The sequence below is a fragment of the Chiloscyllium plagiosum genome, unplaced genomic scaffold (assembly GCF_037043375.1).
Source record: "Chiloscyllium plagiosum isolate Xiang-an unplaced genomic scaffold, Cpla_swu_hap1 HiC_scaffold_32, whole genome shotgun sequence".
Taxonomy (NCBI): Eukaryota; Metazoa; Chordata; class Chondrichthyes; order Orectolobiformes; family Hemiscylliidae; genus Chiloscyllium; species Chiloscyllium plagiosum.
Genome location: NW_028270170.1, coordinates 31,319,219 through 31,338,861, shown reverse-complemented (window position 1 = coordinate 31,338,861; position 19,643 = coordinate 31,319,219). Strand labels below are relative to the sequence as shown.

The window sequence follows — 19,643 nt, the reverse complement described above, 5'->3', positions numbered from 1 at the left end:
CCATTGCTAATGCTTGTATATGATTTTGTCTTTGAAAAATGGTATGTGTGTACAGGAAATGAATTTTAGGGGTCAGTGTTGATACTATAGATACATTTTAGAAAAATGAAAGGTTAAAAGTCACACGTCTCAGAGTCTACAAGGGGATTAGATATGTCTGTTCTCAAGCTTCTCAGGATCTGGTGAATATACACAGATCTTAGAGGCTTTTAGTCCACAAGCCACCTCTATGTTCATTGTAAACCATTTTTGCAAAATATAATTGGGATTCAGATCTCACAATTAGCATAATTTTGTGAAAGAGTTCATGTATATTCACAAAACATAAAAGTTTTGATTACAGCTGTAACAACATTGCATCAAGAAGCAAAACTAATTTACAGGCCCCAATATTTATCGCTATCCTGAATATCAAGTTCCCCAGCTGCATACTACCTCCTACCTTCACTCACTGATCAATCCCCATGGTCCCCTCACCTCACATGAATACCTTGCTCTTCCAGTTAGAGTTGAAACATTTTAAATTTTAAATTGTGAAACAACACATATCAATGCTAATGTCGAAATTAATGAAAGTCACAGATTGTTGCCTCTCTGATTCACTTTACCCACATTGCATTATTGTAGCCTCTGTATTGTTAACCAATAGTTAAAACTCTCATATCTTCTCCTGGAGTCCTTTCTACCTGGTTGTTCCTCTGGGGACCATTGCTCAAACTCTACTCTTCAATCTGTCTAACATCTTTCCTAATTTGTCCCTAAATAGGTGTGACTCTCTTCATCTCTGTTGGATCTAAACAATGGATTATTGCTCAGTGTCTTCTTTCAGATTCTCAATCTACAATACAAATTATGCCCTCAAGTTTAAAACAACTCTGTCCAATGATTCTTGGCTGCAGAGATGTGGCTTTATTTTTCAGTAGTGTTATGGACTGTCCATTTTAACAACAAACACTAAATGTGAATGTGACTTGAGACAACTGTAAACTCCATTATTTGGTAGAATCTTGTCTAACACTTTGGTCTTGACATTCTTTTACGCCTACTCCTGGCTCCTTTAACATTTTCCCCTTTGTTGGCTGCACTTGCCTGTAGCAATTAGCTATTGTTCCGTTTTAAAACGAGAGCTATGGTGATGTCTAGTAACTTCTTTCTACATAAAAAAAGGATTATCTGGAATTCTCTCCCTTTAAAGCTCCTAGGGTGGTTCAATTGAAAATGTCAAAAGTTTTTGTTAAGCAAGCATTTAAATTGTTCCAGAACCAAAGCAAATAGTTAAGAGTTAAGGTGTAGCCTATGATATAAACAAGGGCGAAGAAAGCAATAAAAAAGCAGTAATATCTAGAAATAGATACACTGATCATACCAAGCTGACACTTTTAAGTAAATAACATGAGCTGCACTAGCATGCCTTGTTCACCTGTTTTACTGGTTTCTCCTTCTGTGGTTTAAGTGATAATGTTGATGATGATGTGCTGTTTTTTTTTTCCATTGTGACTCATAAATTCTTAATCAAGAATATATTAGCTACGTAGTTATAGCTTTTGTACAATTGTGCCTTTTGGCAGATTTCATGATTAACAGAGTGCCAAGTCAATTATGTTGACCCAATACTTTAGTGGGATACATTTCAGATGCAACACCATTAGAATTGAGTTCTGTTTTAAGGTAATGAATCAAACGTCTATTGAGCCCAGTAAGATCTTACGTGGGCAAAGATTTTCTTTTGCATTGCATCCCTGTGCGAGCGTCTGAAAACTAGTGTAGAAACAATATTTGTTCAAACAAGATTTTTATCAAATCTCTCTCTCCTTGCAGTTTCAATGTAATCCTTCTTTGGTCTGCTTGGTGTATTCCATAACACTACTGAAGAGCTAGACCTCTGAAGCCAATGACCATTGAGAGTTGTTTTTTGTAACTTGAGTGTGAAACTGGCTGTGTGTATCATGCAGCTGAAATTATTTTAAAGTAAAATTCAGCACCTTGTTTAATGGCTGCCCCACTCTTAATAAAAGCATCCCAAATGCAATTACCTGAAAGTAGTCCTCATTATATAATTTATTTCTTAAAAATGATTTACACTGCTTTTGTACTTGTTAAGAATATGTTACATCTAATGATGACCTCAAGTGGCAGGTAAACATATCTTCTTTATATTTGGGTATCTCTTGATGTATATATTGGTGTAAGACCAGTATAAAACTTTTGTAGGTGAAAACTCTGGCTGGCAAGCTGGACTGTGGTAGATTGTGTCTGTGAGTCAAATCTTCAGGCTCTTCCTTTTTAATGTACAATAATTTTAACGCCAAGACCTGATGAACCATGAAGATCAAGAGTTTCCAGTCTAAGAATGGGAACACAGCACAAAAGCTGGAAGTTTCAAATCGTTGTAATTTTCTGAACATTCGATGCAAAAAATTTAATATTTAATACTTCTTAAATGTTCCTCATATTTTCAGAACTTGTCATTAACCCAAAACACTACTACAGTTCATTAGGCAATAGGCTGGATCAATGCCAAGTCGAAGTGCAAACTGTTTCAGCAGGTTTGTGTTATCTCTCTCCCTCTTCCTTTAAAAAATAACAATTGGAAAAGAAAAGGGTGTCACTTGTGATGCACCTACAAGACTGTTAATGAAACTGAGAAACAAATTAGGCTCCCTCATGAGTCTCGGCACAGAAATTGTGGTAAAAGTGCAAGCAGTCACTTATCATGAGCGAATGTTTCAGTCTCTGAGGAAACAATATGTATCTAATTCAACAGATATGCCAGTCGAGACAATTTGGCAGGAACGCTATACTCCAACTCTTAAAATGCCAAGTCTTTCTGGCATGATTCTTTTTTTACAAAGTACGTTACTTAATTTACTGCTCCTGAATGCTTCACAGTTTCATTAATTTATCTGAAGCCAGGTTAGCAATCATAGAGTAGATTGACAGGTACTGCGACAGCTTCTCTTTCACTGATGTTCTGGTTCTGACACAGAATGGCTGGGGTAATTTGTCTTTCAATATTTGGGTCTGATTTGTTTCGCTATGGTCAGCAGACAGGGGAGTTTCAGCTTTTAACCAGGCTGAGAGAAACCACTGAAATAGATAAGAGTCACAGAGTAGATATTTTCAAGGAGACTTCATGCATTTTGGCTGGTCACCTGTCTTTAATCAGATTATTCCTTGGTAGGTATTGATCCAACTAAGTAATGCAGCTTGTAATTGCAGATGTTGGGTTACAGATGGGATTTTGGCTAGTACTTTGGCTATTTTTATATTCTATCTTAACAAGCAAGGTGTGGCATATGAAGGCTAGTTCTTCCACTCAAAGCTTTTGATTGGAGATTGTACTCAGGGGGAGCATGTAAGATTCCATAATTGTTTGGGAGAGATGACAGCTGAGTTGAAGTTGTTTTGGAAGCAGATTCCTCATCGTTTATTGGTCATTTACACACACACACACACACAATTTGCTGTGCTCTATGTTATTCCTTTCATTGGAAAACCAAGGGGAGAAACCATTTAGATACCTGAGAGAGACACTCCTCCAAACAATGCTTTTTGCTGTGACAGCAATTCTGTGACATTGCTCCAAGTTTCTCATCCTTTTCAGGACCTGAATCAAAACATTTTCTCACTTCTGGAAAATGTTCATTGTACCGGGGCAATGAGTTTTATTTTGTAGCAAGAATGGAAAAGCAGAGTGTTTTAAAATGGTAAGATAGTGGCATTCAGAAAGACCTGGGGGTTCCAGTATATGACTCACAGAAAGTTGAACTCACAGGCAAGCAGTTAGGAAGGTGAGTGGTGTGTTAGTCTTTATTACGAAAGCGTGGAAGTACAACCCTAAAGAAGTTTTCTGGCCATTTTAAAATGGGTGGCACAGCAGTTCAATGGTTAGCACTGCTACCTCACAGTTCCAGAGATCCAGGTTCAATTCCAGCCTTGGGCATGTGTCTGTCTGTGTGGAGTTTGCACTTTCTTGCTTTGGTTGTGTGCGTTTCTGTTGCGTGCTCTAGTTTCCTTTGACAATCCAAAGATTGTGCAGGTTAGGTGGATTAGCCATGCTAAATGTGGGGTGATGGGGTGGGGTGCTCTTTGGAGGGAGGGGCCAATTTGGAAGGAATCCTGTAGGAATTCTAAAAGTCTGTGATGAGACCATGTCCAGAGTACAGTTTAGAATACTTTATCTAAGGAAGGAGATACTGACCTCAGATTGAGTAGAACAAAAGTTCACTGGGGTGGGTGAGTCTTCTAATAAGGAGAGATTGAGTTGTCTAGATCTATATTCCATGAATTTATAAGGATGAGAGAAGATGTCATTAAAACACATTCAGTTCTTGTTGTGTTTAATATGATAGAAGCTGGGAGGGTATGTCCTTTGGTTGCAGTATCTAGAACCAGGTATTTGAGGATAAGGATCTGCTGACTGAGGAAAAAATCTTTGACTCCAAGTTTGTGAATCTTTTGAATTATTTTATGCAGCGACAACGTGGCTGCTTATCCATTGAGAATATGAAAGACTGAGATGGCTATTAAAGGCAATGGAGTTAGTGCAAGAAAGTGCAGTTGAGGGAGAAGACCAGCCAACATTTTATTGAATGACAGAGGGGAATCAAAATGCAAAGTAGTCTACTCCAGGTTTTACAACTTGTGTTCTAAAGCCAGCGATTTACAGGTTAGATTGAACAGAGTACTGTGGAATACTAGACAATGTGAGCAGAACCAGATTTCTACCTGGGAATTTTGATGGACAAATGGGATGCCAGTGACAGATAGAAAGACTGATGTTTCTAATCGCTTTATCCATGAGTAGCCTTTCCTGCAGGGCTCCAATGAAGAAAGTGTTTGTCCCCTGCAGAGAAGAGCTTTGGCTCCTCAATTGAGGGAAGCCCATGCCTGAGGGAATAAAATGAAATCAGGAATTGGGGTAACCAAGGCACCTCCATCAACCAAAGATTCTTCAGGGGATCCAGGCAACCCAAAGTAAGCAAGGTGGCTGTTTCATTCAGAAACATGGTAGGATAGCATCAAAGCATCGGATCACCTGGCTGTTCTCTTACAGCAACCACTGAAAGGTTTTAATGCCAGTGGCCCAGAGTGCAACTGCAAACTGTGTTACTGATAAGCAGAGATATAAAATAAAGGTGCTTATTGGCCTGAACAAATACAATACTTTTCAACGATGTTTTCGCTAGACTCAAGAATGCCATAAAAATCAGTCTTGTCTACTTCACAATGATCCCTCTTTCAGTTTGGCTGATCATACGATCATGCCTTGTTCATCCTTCATATTAATCACAAAACCTTGCTTTTGCTATTTTGCTTTTGTCTTGTTTTCATTTTCCTAATTTCTCCACATCATCTTTCATTATAGTTGCTCAGTGTAAGGGTTTTTTGCCCCGTATTTTATATTTATATCTCTGAATTTCTTTGCCTCCACACACCTGACTCACACTCATCGGTCTGTAATCTTTTTCCCTTTTCTGCAATAAAGGTAAAGATAATAAATAGCATTTTCTAAAATTCTAGAATAATCCAGCAAAGTAGGAGGACATGAGGTCTATTAACTTTCCACCAGTTCCTTCAAAGAACAATCTAGATAATCCCACTCCTCTGCTCTTTCCCTGTATACCTGCAAGCACTTATCCAGTTCCCTTTTGAAGGCTAGTAGACGTCTTTATTTAAAAATTGGCACTTTCAATCTGAAGGGAGGTTACCTCACGCTTAGAACCAGATGATCTGAACAGAAATATATTTCAATAAAAGCAAAGTGCTGCAGATACTTGAGATATAAGAAAGAAACAGGAAGTACATGGAAAACCCAATAGGTCCAGCAGAAATTATTTAAATTGAATCATGGGATGTGAACATCGCTGTCTCGGCTATCGTTTATTGCCTGTCCCTAGTTTCCCTGGAGAAGGTAAAGGTGAGCTGCTTTCTTAAAAACTGGATTGCTGCAGTCCACTAACTGTACACAGACCCAAAATGGTATTACAGAGGGAATTCCCAGATTTTGACCCAGTGACAAAGGTGATATATTTGCAAGTCAGGATGGTCAATGGCTTGAAGCACAAAGTATTCCCATGTATCAGCTTGTCTTTCTAGATGGCAGTAGTCATGGGTTCAGAATGTGCTGTCTAGGAGCTTTGGTAAATTGCTTTAGTGTATATTGTATATGGTACATACTGCTTCTGCTAGTGTCAGTGGTGGAGGGAGTGAATGTTTGTGGATGTGGTGACAAACAAGTGGGATGCTTTTTGCTGAAGTTTCAAGCTTCTTGAGTGGTGCAGGGGCTATATCCAACCACACAAGTGGGGAGTTTTTCAAAACACTCCTGACTTATACCTTGAAGACTGTGGGTAAGATCTGGGGAGTCAGGAGGTGAGTTACTCGCTGCACTAGTTCGAACCTCAGGCCTGCTGTTGTAGTCACAATATTTATACGGCTAATCCAGTTCAGTTTCTGCTCAATGATAACCTCAAGAATATTGGTCATGGTAGTGCCTGTGAATGTTAAGGGTTATAGATTCTGTCTTACACGCCAATTGTCAGCTCAAGTTTGGATAGGATATTGAGTTAGAGGATCAGCCATGATCATATTGAGTGGTGGAATAGGATGGAAGGACTGAATGGCATACTCCTGCTCCTAAACTTTGCATTTCTATGGATATTGTCCAGGTCTAGCTGCATTTGTGCATGGACTACTTCAGTGTCTGAGAATTTGGGAATGGTGCTACATTATTGTGCAATCAGCAAGCATCTCCACTTCTGACCTTATGATGGAGGGAAGGTTACAATGAAGGAGTTGAAGATGATCAGGCTAAGATCACTACCCTGAGGAACTCCAACTCCAAATGTGCTGGAGCTGAGATGACTGATCTCCAACAACCACAACCATCTTCCTTAGTTCGAGGTAAGACTCCAACCAGCAGACAAGTTTTCCCTGATCCTCATTGACTCCAGCAATGCTAGACATCCTTAATGCCACACTTGGTTAAATGTGGCTTTGATGACAAGGGCAGTCATTCTCCCCTCACCTCCTGAATTCAGCTGTTGTGGCTGTTTTGAACTAAGGCTATAATAAGGTCAGAAGTAGAGGGTCCATGACAGAATCCAAATTGAGCATCACAGAGCAGGTTCTCACTAAGTAAGTGCTGCTGGATAGCACTGTTCATGACACCTTCTATCACGTAACTGAAGATCCAGTGTAGACAGTTGGAGAGGTGTTTGACTGGGTTGGATTTGGCTTGCTTCTTGTGTGCAAAACATACCTGGGCAATTTTCCACATTGTTGGATAGATTCCAGCTTCGTAATTGCACTGGAAGAGCTCAGCGAGGGGTGTGGTGAGTTATAGAGCATAGATTTTCACTCTGTTGCCAGAATGTTGTCAGGGCCTTTGTAGTTTCCAATGCCTCCAGCAGTTTCTTGATATCATGTGGAGTGAATCAGATTGGCTCAAGGCTGGCAGCTGTGATACTGCAGACCATTGGAGGAGGTCGGGATGGATCATCCACTTGTCTTGTGCAAATCTGTACTGGGCCCCAATTATTGAGGATGGGGATGTTTGTAGAGCCTTCTCCATCAGTGAAATTGTTTAACTGTCCATCGCTATTCATGGCAGGACGGCAGAGCTTAGATCTGATCCATTGATCATGGAATTGCTCAGCTCTCTCTATCACTTACTGAGCTCTCTCTATCACTTACTGCTTCAACTGTTTGGTACAAGTAATTCTGCTTGGTAGCTTCACCAGATTGACACCTCATTTAGTAAGGTGATGGAGGGTTTCCTCAATGTGAAACTGGAATTTTGTCTCCCCAAGCACTATGCCCTGGTCACTTGTAGTGATACTGTCCTGGATAGATGCATCTGCATTGGGCAGGTTGGTGGGGGTAAGGTCAAACATGTTTTTCCCTCTTGTTAGTTCGCTCACCAACTGCCTCAGGCTGCCAGACGTCCAGACTAGAAACGTTAGCTTGCTCTCTTCATGGCAGTCTTCATTGCCTCTGCCAATTAGCTGCCTGTTATGTAATACACAGCCAATCCTCAACTGACACATTGGATATCTACCCGTTTAAAGTTTAAGCTTCCATTCACCTCATCCTTAGACCTGGGTGATATGTTTCACATGATGGGTCTGATTACAATCTGTCAAAGTGTACTGTATACTTAACTATATAATACCTTTTTTTCTGTAAAATGATAATCATGGAATCTATACCATCTGAATTCATTTCATTGGTGTGAAGTTAGAAGTCCAAACCAGAAGGTTTGAGAGCAGCTTTTTCATACTGTTGTTAATTTCCATGCTGCATGGGTCCTCTGAAATGCTTTGGATGTTAAAAATGTCAGAAGACATTTATATATGACCCTCTGACAGTAGCACTAGGAGAGCAATGTAACACAGTATAAAAGCAATATAACCTGTTTTGCGACAAATAGCCAGCTGTTCATAAAAGTCATTGTTCAACGTGTTAGCTGCATACCCTCTCTCAGTTTTAGTATTTATCCCAAAGAATTAATTTCACTGTTAGAACAAGAAAAGTAGCAATTTAATTCACATATTAATGCCACCAAGTATCTTTGCCCTGAGGTAACTTTAGATTTTCAGTTTTTGCTGGCCTACCTTAAGCTCCAAGCTAAAAGTTGCAATTATTTTGAAGATTATCTTCTACAATTAAGATAATCAACTGTCACAAAATGTGCAAGATATAAGCAAGTAAAAAATTTGGGAACCAATATAATGTTTTAACTCTTGTATTTTTGAATAGAGCTCAGAAATATAAAATCTCAAAAGGCTGAAGCAGCTTATAAAACAATTTTACAAGGACCAATTTACTCTGCAATGACCATTAAGTTATTTGCAAAAACATAAATAAAATGCTATACAATGAGTTCTTTGCATTGGTGTTCAAATATAATAAAAACTTTTAATTTCTTTCCTCATGTGTAGCAGCCAAACACCATACAAACATCGATAGGTTAATTCTGTTGCTGGATTTCATTTTGAATTAACAACATTATTTTCTAAACTGTGAGGTGGAGGTAATCTTGTGGAGGTAATGGGGTCCCTCCTGCAATCTGATAGATCCCTGCCAATTATAGTCATGTCATAGAGTCATAGAGATGTGACACGGGCGGCACGGTGGCACAGTGGTTAGCACTGCTGCCTCGCAGCGCCAGAGACCCGGGTTCAATTCCCGCCTCAGGCGACTGACTGTGTGGAGTTTGCACGTTCTCCCCGTGTCTGCGTGGGTTTCCTCCGGGTGCTCCGGTTTCCTCCCACAATCCAAAGATGTGCAGGTCAGGTGAATTGGCCTTGCTAAATTGCCCTTGGGTTAGGTAAGGGGCAAATGTAGGGGTATGGGTGGGTTGCGCTTCGGCGGGTCGGTGTGGACTTGTTGGGCCGAAGGGTCTGTTTCCACACTGTAATGTAATCTAAAAATCTAAATCTAATCTAATCTAATGTAATCTAATCTAATCTAATGTACAGCATGGAAACTGACCCTTCGGTCCATGCCGACCAGATATCCCAACCCAATCTAGTCCCACCTGCCAGCACCCGGCCCATATCCCTCCAAACCCTTCCTATTCATATACCCATCCAAATGCCTCTTAAATGTTGCAATTGTACCAGCCTCCATCACTTCCTCTGGCAGCTCATTCTATACACGTACCATCTTCTGCGTGAAAAAGTTGCCCCTTAGGTCTCTTTTATATCTTTCCCCTCTCACCCAAGACCTATCGAACTAGGCATTAATCAGGCAGGGGAGAGGGCAACTGTAGATATTTTCACAGGATCAAGACCGCAGGAGTGGAGGTGCTTTCTACCCAATACTGCTGGTCAATCAGAGGCTGGCACCTCTCTTGCTCAGTAGTGGCACAGGGGAGGTAATGGCTACTGTAGGATAGTAAATCGTGAGAGGCCTAGGATCCGACAGTAATTCTGACCACAGGTAAGCAATGACTGGAAGTTTTTCAGTATAGGGTCTGTGAGATAAGGGAGTTGCAACAAGATCAGGTGGTCCACCCAGAGCTGGGTTGATACCAGTGGCAGTGGGATGAAGCCCTTCACTCCACTCAAATGCCTCAATTGGTGGTGGGGTGATAGGTTGATGAAAGGCATTTCTGCTCTGAACTCTATCAGGGGATGGACAGGTGGCCAACGCACAACTCCTGCCTGACTAAATGTCCTCCCCATCTCCAAACATGCAACCAGAGAGGGTGGGAAATTACGCTCATTGTTTAGCCAACTAATACTTTTCACTTTCATTCAAAACTGTTTTTACAACCTCAAATTTGATTTAGATTTAATATCAGTCTTTTTTTAATAAATAGTTTTGAGAAGAATGATGTAGACTTAGAGTGGGATATAATGAATTGCTCATTTCCTGATAACTACAAGGCTGACACTCTCTCCTCCAGGGACTAACCACTAGATCACTGTCTGACTCAGGTGAAAAGGTCTTTAGGTGTGTAAACCTGGGTCTTATGAGGCTGAGTACTCAAACCTCTTGGAATGTATTCAGATGGAATAGGCTACTTTAGCTTCTGGGACAAGTGGTGTCTGAACTTTGCATTCAGATTTAAATTTCACCTCATTTCCAAGATGGATTGTCTTTAAGCAAGGGCTAATATTTCTTTAATTTTGCTTTGTGAATAATGCTTGCAGTCTTCAGTAGATGCTTAAAGCTCCCATTTAATGTCCCACCAGTCTGGATCCTGTCCTGAAATGGACTGGAGGAAAGTCCACAAACCTCCTTCTCTTTATGTCAGGAGTCCTGTATGGGTCAGTAGGGGAGGAGATACATCTCATGGAAAACCTATTAGTGACTGTTGCTGACTCTAAGTAACAAGATTCCTGTCTAGCCATAATAATTTAAAAAGCATTGTTCTTTAAAGAAGAATAACATCAATTTCGCAGAAACATACCGTTCAAACTAATTTGATTTTGTGTTTGTGCTCCACAAGAATCCCCCCTACACTTTCTTTAACTATATTCTAGTACTCCTTTCCCTCTTGTGCACTTATCTAACTTCCCTGTGAATACATCTGAGTTACTCACCTTACCTTGTGATACAGAGTTCCACATTTAAGGAGACTCTGGATTTAAAAAAAAGTCTCTCCTGTATTCCCTGATTCAAGCCAATGGGCTATTCGGCACAGTGCATTAGATATCAGCCTTCACATCTGGTTTCAGATCCAGCCTAGACTCATGAGATTGAAGACTTTCTGCTATAGTTGCCAATGAAGATCTTTTATAAATCAAATGTAAGTTTCAAAGGTTTTCATGTACAATTATTATTCTTTTGTGCATCTCAAGGATGTCACAGAATAAATTAATTATAGCTATGTTTCCATTTTAGCATTTTGTTTCCAAACATTAAATTAAGGTTTCAGAGAAGACAGGATGATCTCTGAGATCTACAAATACATCTCGATAAATTGCTGAATTGTCACACTGACCTTTTCTCAATTGTTCATTCTTGGTACATAGGCATCACTGGCTAAATGGGTATTTCTTGCCCATCCCTAATTACCCAGAGAGTCAATCACATTGCTGTGGGTCTGTGGTCATACGAAGGTCAGACCGGGTGAGGATGACAGTTTCCTTCCCTAAAGGACAGTGCTGTAGTGAAGTGGATGGGTTTTTACGGCAATCAACAGAACTAACACAGTCACCATTAGGATACGTTTTGGATTGAATCAAATATCACCACTGCTCCAGTAGGATTGAGTTCGATGTCTTCAGAATATTATGATGTGGAGGTGCTGGTGTTGGACTGGGGTGGACAAAGTCAGATGTCACATGACACCAGATTATAGTCCAACAGCTTTATTTGAAAACACAAGCTTTTGGAGTGCTGCTCCTTCATCAGGTGAAGCCAGCAGCACTCCGAAAGCTTGTGATTTAAAACAAAACCTGTTGGACTATAACCTGGTGTCGCATAACTTCTGACCTTAACCAGAGTATTATCCAGGGACTCTGGATTACTAATTTGATGACATTACCACTATGCCTACGCCGTTTCCCCCTGTAGATTGTAGATTGTATTGTAGCAATCAACATTTTCCAACCCCTTTATTTGCAAAGTAAAAGTCCGATGCAGGTCAAATTGTAAGTTGACACAAGGTTGCCCCATCTAGAAATGAGTCAAGTCAGATTGCATGCGGTGATTACAGGATTTTCAATGGGACACGTTGAAAACTGCACAGAATCTTGTGTGTACTTGTTGTGTTGCAACATTTTTGATAGGGAATGCTGTTCTCTCTCCCCTAGAGCAAAAGTGTGAACTGCTTTAGAAAAGGCTATGAATCATAAGAAGTATGAATGTTGGGGGAAAAATGTACAATTAAAGTGAATATTTGTCTCAAATGTTTGTTAATGCATTGTATTAAAATCTCACCTAACTGCCTTGTTTTCACCCCAAACTTCTGTATTGTTCTTTAGTTTAAATATGTATTCTTGATGAAGGGCTTTTGCCCGAAACGTCGATTTTACTGCTCTTCGGATGCTGCCTGAGCTGCTGTGCTTTTCCAGCACCACTCTAATCTAGACTTTAGTTTAAATGCTTATTAACTCTTAATTTAAATGCTGTGTACCCAAAAACTGCATATACTCACTTAACTATTGCCTAATCGCTGCTTTGTACAAGTTTATCATGACCTCTTTGTTCTTGTATTCCAGGCCTCCACTTACAAAACCCAAAATACTATATGGTTTGACCCATCAGTATTCACAAGTTCATGGAGTTTTGTATTTGAACCTCTGGGTTACCCTTACATTAGCATGTTTCTCCTACACCTATAGTGAGGGCTTACATTATTTTTCTTTATTTAAATGAATCATTGTAAACTTCTCCTTACTAAATTGCATCCACCACCTCTCTGTCTATTTTGTTGATAGGTCCATTTGCTCATCAAGTTTCTTATTTTGATGTTGGAGAGCAATGAAGAGTTTGCCACAAAATGTGCACCCGTTACTAACTGACTTAAGGTGTTGCAAAATGTTTGTTTTGGGAACAGATGCCCAATGTAATGAGCATGATTAATAAAGACAACATATGTTTTCACTTATTTCTTACTGTTTTTCTTTCATCCTAGGTGTTGCTTATTCAGATGTTTCAAGCCACATTGAACCGTGCAAACCTTGCACAGAATGTTTAGGCACAAGAACCATTGCAATCCCTTGTATGGATAACTTTGATACATCCTGCATTTGCATGGACGGCTATTATGAGGATCCTGATAATGTGGGCGGAGAGTGCCTTAAGTGTGATCTTTGTGAAGAGGGATATGGAGTACTGCAACTGTGTACTGATAAACAGAATACGATCTGTGAGAAATGCCCTCTGGAAACCTATTCTGACCAGAAGAGCAGTGCTGATCCTTGTCTCCCGTGCACTATCTGTGAAGAAAATGAAATGCTGACTTCAGAATGCACACCTATCAAAGATGCCATATGTAACAGTAAGTCCTGTTTCTATTTTCTCTTTTGTGTCATTCACTGGGAATTTTAAAATAATGGTCCGGATTTTGTGATCAGCAGTGGCTGAATGTCAAGAGCCATTCATTACACTTACACTTGTCTACAATGGTTCTATAAACTTTGATAGTGGAATTTCCAGTTATTAGAAAACCATTTCAGCCCCATGCCCTTTATAGAGGATCAGGAATCTGTGGAAGTAGGGCAAGCAACTTTGTACCTCTTTACCCAATTAGTTTAAAATGAGGCACACAGCTTGAAGCAGGAGATATCCATTAGAATGGTTAACTCAATGTCAGTGTGTGAAAGTAAGAGAGGGAAGTAGATGGAATAAAGAGGCGGAAAGGAAAATTTTAAGGAAGAAATTGTTTTTTTAAAATCACAATCTTTATGAATGAGACTTTGAACTAATTTTCATTTTCACAAAGATTGTTTGATAGTAATTAGGACAAATGATTTCTTTAACCATTAACTTGCACATTAATGGACAAAGTGGAATCTTTTCTATTATTTCTGTTTTATGATGGTCATTCTTCCTTGCGTTTCAATGCTGAACCTTCTGTTCAGATATTGGGAGGGAGCAGTACAACTTGTCGAGGAACAGGGCAATTTCCTTGTTGAACTGGGCATGTGTGGACAGCAGGAGGTATTATCCAATTTAGAGTTCAATAACTTTGGATGCTTGTAGACTCACTGGCATTTTAACTGAAATTGTTATTGTATAAGGGTGTGAAAGGATTGATGCTGAGGAGTGCATGAAGCACTGCTCAATAGGATATTGGCCTGTGGACCCCGGCAGATGGACAGCTTTGGACCTCAATAGGATAAGACCTAACATTGAAATCATCCTCATAATCTTTGTAACAATGTCCATATTATCAACATAACATTTCAATAGTTGCTATCATGATATAAACTAATCATATTTAAGACAAGTGCCTCTTCTTTTTAGACCTCACTCTGGTTTTCCTTTATCATACCAGACCAGCAGACCCTGTTCATATCCACCTGGAAACAGGATGTGGCAGGAACTCTACGAGATATATCTGAAAGAACTCTGCAGAGGCTGGTATCCCGTCACCAAGTCACCATTTATTTACATGTGGCACTGACCCCGTAGAGCCAGCTCTCAGTGCGGCCAAAACCTCTGTCACCTCTCTTTATATCAGTCAGCCAGGGCTTCCTGAATGGACCAGGTTAACAGTCCCAGTCAGGAAACTCATATTCTGTGAAATCCACCTGGCTGACAAAGACTACAATATCTACCTGAGGGGAGGAATTAAAAATGGCAGAGTTGTAGTGGTAGGGATTTCAGTAGTGAGGAGAATAGACAGGCATTTCTACAGTAAAAGAGACAAAACAGCAAAAGGGGGTGGAATGTTGACTCCCTAGTCCCAGTCACAATTACTGAAAGGCATTCTGATGTGGGCGAGGGTGAAAAATCAGTTGTGATATATGTCAGCACTAACAATATAGATTGAGGAAGCGATGTGGTCCTACAAACAGAATACAGGAGAATAAATTAAAATGTAGGACCTCAAAGGTTGTAATCTCAGGATTACTACTAGTGCCACATACTAGCAAGAGTAAAAATAACAGGTTATACTGGATGAATACATGGTTGGAGAACTGGTGTAGGAAGGAGTGATTCAGACTGCTAGGCCAATAGGATCAGTTCTGGGGAAGGTGGGCCCCGTGCAAACTGAATGGGCTGTGCCAGGGTAGGACTGAAACCAATGTCCTGCAGTAGGAGGGTGGAGGAGGAGTTGCTGTTTGTTATGATTGCAGAGAACATTTAAACTCAACTGGCTAGGAGATGGGGACCTGTGAAGGGAGGTGATGAGGAAGAAACAGGGATAGAAACAAAAGATAGAAAATGTAAGAAGCAAAAGTGGAAGGCAGAAAAATCAAGGGCAAAAAAACAAATGGAGCACTGTGTAAACGAAAGTTAAGATTGCTAACAAAGTTAAAAAGACAATTCTGAAGGCTTTGTGTCCTAATGGGCAGAGCTTTCACTATTGATGAATTAACAGCATAATTAGATATAGTTAAGATATAGTTGCGATGGCAGGTACATGACTGTTTGGTGACCAAGGATGGGAACGGAATATCCAAAGGTATTCATTTTTCAGGAAAGAAGGGAGAGGGCGTGGAATAGCATTGTTAATAAAGGAAGAAATTCATGCAATAGTGAGGAAGCATATTGGCTCAGCAACTCATGACGCGCAATCTGTACGGGTATAGATAAAAAACACCAAGGAGCAGAAAATACTACTTTGGGTTGTTTGTAGGCCCTCAAACAATAGTGGAGATTTAATGGATGGCATTTAACAAGAAATCAGAGATGCATGCACTAAGTGTAAAACTGTAATCATCAGTAATTTTAATTTATACATAGGTTAGACAAACCAAACTAGCAATGGTATTGTGGAGGAAGATTCCCTGCAGTGTGTACATGATTTTCTTTTTCATTAATACATTGAGGAACCAGAGAACAGGTTGTGTATTGTGCAATGAGAAATGATTAATTAACAGTCTGGTTGTGTGCAGTCCCTTGGAGAAGTGTGGTCATAATATGGTGGCATTCTGGAATAAGATAGAGAACAAAATTGATTCCGCAACCCGGTTCCTGAGTCTAATTTAAGGGAACTAAGAGGGTATGGGATGTGAATTGGCTAGAAAAGATTGGGAAATCTTACTATTTCAAATAATAATCTCTGTAAAATCCTCCATTTCTGTCACATTTTTCAATTCTCAGTAGTGGCTGTATGTGAATGCTTGTGCATATTGCTTCTAGAGATTATGCTGTAATTGGCTGAATAGAACATAGAACATAGAAAAGTACAGCACAGAACAGGCCCTTAGGCCCAAGATGTTGTGCCGAGGTTTAATCCTAACGTAAAATATAATAACTTAACCTACGCAAACCTCAACTCACTGCTATCCATGTGCACGTCCAGCAGTCGCTTAAATGTCCCTAATGACTCTGCTTCCACCACCACCGCTGGCAACGCATTCCATGCATTCACAACTCTCTGCGTAAAGAACCTACCTCTGACGTCTCCTATATACCTTTCTCCTAATATCTTAAAACTACCTTGTACCAGTCAATCCTGCCCTGGGGAAACGTCTCCGGCTATTGACTCTATCTATTCCTCTCATTATCTTGTATACCTCGATCAGGTCTCCTCTCTTCCTCCTTCTCTCCAGAGAGAAATGTCTGAGCTTATTCAACCTTTCTTCATAAGGCAAGCCCACCAGTCTAGGCAGCATCCTGGTAAACCTTGTTTGCACCCTCTCCAAAGCCTCTGTATCTTTCCTATAGTAGGGCGACTAGCACTGGACACAGTATTCCAAGTGTGGTCTCACCAGGGACTTGTAGAGCTGTAGTAAAACCTTGCGGCTCTTCAGCTCAATCTCCCTGTTAATGAAAGCCAAAACACCATATGCTTTCTTCACAACCCTATCTACTTGGGTGGCAACTTTGACGGATCTATGTACTTGCACACTCAGATCCCTTTGTTCCTGCAAACTGCCAATAATCCTGTCACTAATCCTATATTCAGCATTCAGGTTCGACCTTCCAAAATGCATCACTTCGTATTTATCCAGGTTAAACTCCATCTGCCATTTCTCAGCCCTGTCTATGTCGCGCTGCAGCCTGCAACCGCCCTCAATACTATCAATGGCACCTCCAACCTTTGTGTCATTTGCAAATTTACTAGCACACCCCTCAACCTCCTCATCCAAATCATTTATAAAAACTACAAAGAGCAGAGGCCCAATAACAGAGCCCTGGTGGGACCCCACTCGTCACTGACTTCCAGGCAGAATACTTTCCATCTACAACAACTCTCTGCCTTCTGTCAGCCAACCAATTCTGAATCCAGATAGCCAAATCTCCCTGTATCCCATACTTCCTGACTTTATGAATGAGCCTACCATGGGGAACCTTATCAAGTGCCTAGCTGAAGTCCATATACACCACGTCCACTGCTCGACCACCGTCGACCTGTCTTGTCACCTCCTCAAAGAACTCAGTAAGATTTGTGAGGCATGACCTGCCCCTCACAAAGCCATGCTGACTGCCTTTAATCACACTATGCTTTGCCAAATAGTCATAAATCCTATCCCTCAGAATTCTTTCCAAAACTTTGCTGACCACAGAAATAGTTCACCAATCCAGTATTCTACAGAAAGTCTGCCCTGCATTTGACAATTCATACCTTTGCTTTGGCCGCAGTGCAACAAAAGCAGCTGACACTATCTGAGGAAGGGTCTGAAACATTAACTCTGATTTCTCTTTGCAGATGCTGCCAGAACTGCTGAGCTTTTTCAGCAATGTCTGTTTGTGTTTCTGGTTTACAGCATCCGTAGTTCATTCGGTTTTTATTTAGCTTTGAGAACCTGTCGGCTATGCGTGCCTTTTAGGGAGTTGTCCTCATGAAAATGATTAATTATCTCCCCCCACCCCAACTCCTCAATCCGGGAGTGAGTTCAGAACCTGGGCTTGCCAATCCTTCAGGACTGACCTGGAGTCTCCAGGTACTGAAGATCAATCTCCAGGACACTGCTGTGTGCCACCCTGAAGGAGAACCCGGGGGCCACCGAAAATGATTGGGATTTTGTTTTGTTTGACTTTATCCAATATGGGGAAAATTGAAAATGGAGTAGCAAAAGGCTGTGAAGCATCCTTCAATTTGGCAATGAGTCTTTGGCTGTCTAATTGATATAAGAATGCAGTGCGTCAAATGGATGGATGGGGTGGTTGGTTAATGGCTAGAGCATGAAGGCAGGTCATATGTTGAAAACCTTCAGCAATAGATTCGATCACAGTTGACAACACTAAAAGGAGTCCTCACTTCTGTTTCCAACCCCTACAGGGCCGGTCCAGCTCTTGATCCATTTCCTCAACTCTGTTCATTTCTCATGATAGCAAGTTAGTCCCTCCTGACCTCATAAAGTTTTATATATCCCAAACTCTTAATTTCTCTTGCTCCTCCTCACTTTCATCCCCTCTTCTTGTTTATGTTTCTGCATTTTTCATCTCTGTATTAGTTTTCCTTTTCTCTTTGACTTGCTATGACATGGGCGTTGCAGCTGGGGGTTGCTGTGTGGTGCCTCCTGCAGGATGTGATATAAAGCATTTGACTTGGTCAATGATAGTAGGAGCCAGGCCTGAGTCAGGGCATCTGAATATCCTTGAGATGCTGCTTGAGTCTCACATACGATCCAGTTGTGTTTGCTTCATGTATTATTTATTTACAAATTGTGATTTACACTTAGAATGGGTGCTCTTGAAGCATAGTTCTAGTACATCTCAAATATGAGTCAACAATAATTGATACATTGCAATCAATGTGGGCGGTACGGTGGCACAGTGGTTAGCACTGTTGCCTCACAGCGCCAGAGACCCGGGTTCAATTCCTGCCTCAGGCGACTGTGTGGAGTTTGCACATTCTCCCCGTGTCTGTGTGGGTTTCCTCCGGGTGCTCTGGTTTCCTCCCACAGTCCAAAAATGTGCAGGTTAGGTGAATTGGCCATGCTAAATTGCCCGTAGTGTTAGGTGAAGGGGTAAATGTCGGGGAATGGGTCTGGGTGGGTTGCGCTTCGGCGGGTCGGTGTGGACTTGTTGGGCCGAAGGGCCTGTTTCCACACTGTAAGTAATCTAATCTAATCTAAAAAAGTCAAGTGCTCTTAAAGTTATCTTTGAAGGGGTTGATGTTTAAAGAATAACACACAAAATGTACATATACTTTAGAAATTTGAGGCTAGTGGCAGAATTGGTTGCTTTTTACCCCTCAGATTAGGTTCTAAATCCAGCTTAGTCTGATAATGCAGGTGCCCTGATTATGTTGCACCTGAATGGTATATATGGATGCTCTAAGCAGCATATAACCAAGCAGCTATTGATGCTGAACTCCAAAGACAAGCTTCAGATATTCTGTTTTGACCCCAATCCAAATTGAAACCAATTGATGTGACATTGAACTGGCGGAAAACAAGGCTGCAGTATCCTTCTTGGATAGATTTCCATCAGCCCTTGAATTGTTTTCTCAAAAACACACTTTCTCAGGATAGATTTTGACCAGAAATAATCTGAAATAAATATTATAGGGACATACTGGTTTAAAATATGCTTCCATTAATAAGGCATGATCTGGG

General features: G+C 40.7%; 1 protein-coding gene across 1 annotated transcript in view; it reads left to right on the top strand.

Annotated features, from left to right (window-relative positions):
• The window catches only part of LOC122539962 (tumor necrosis factor receptor superfamily member 16-like), a 182,791-nt gene that overhangs the window by 48,461 nt on the left and 114,687 nt on the right, over window positions 1-19,643 (top strand). The window contains exon 3 of the mRNA XM_087977886.1: window positions 13,097-13,462. Within this exon, the coding sequence (XP_087834012.1) occupies window positions 13,097-13,462 (366 nt within the window). The remainder of the gene's footprint in view (window positions 1-13,096; window positions 13,463-19,643) is intronic.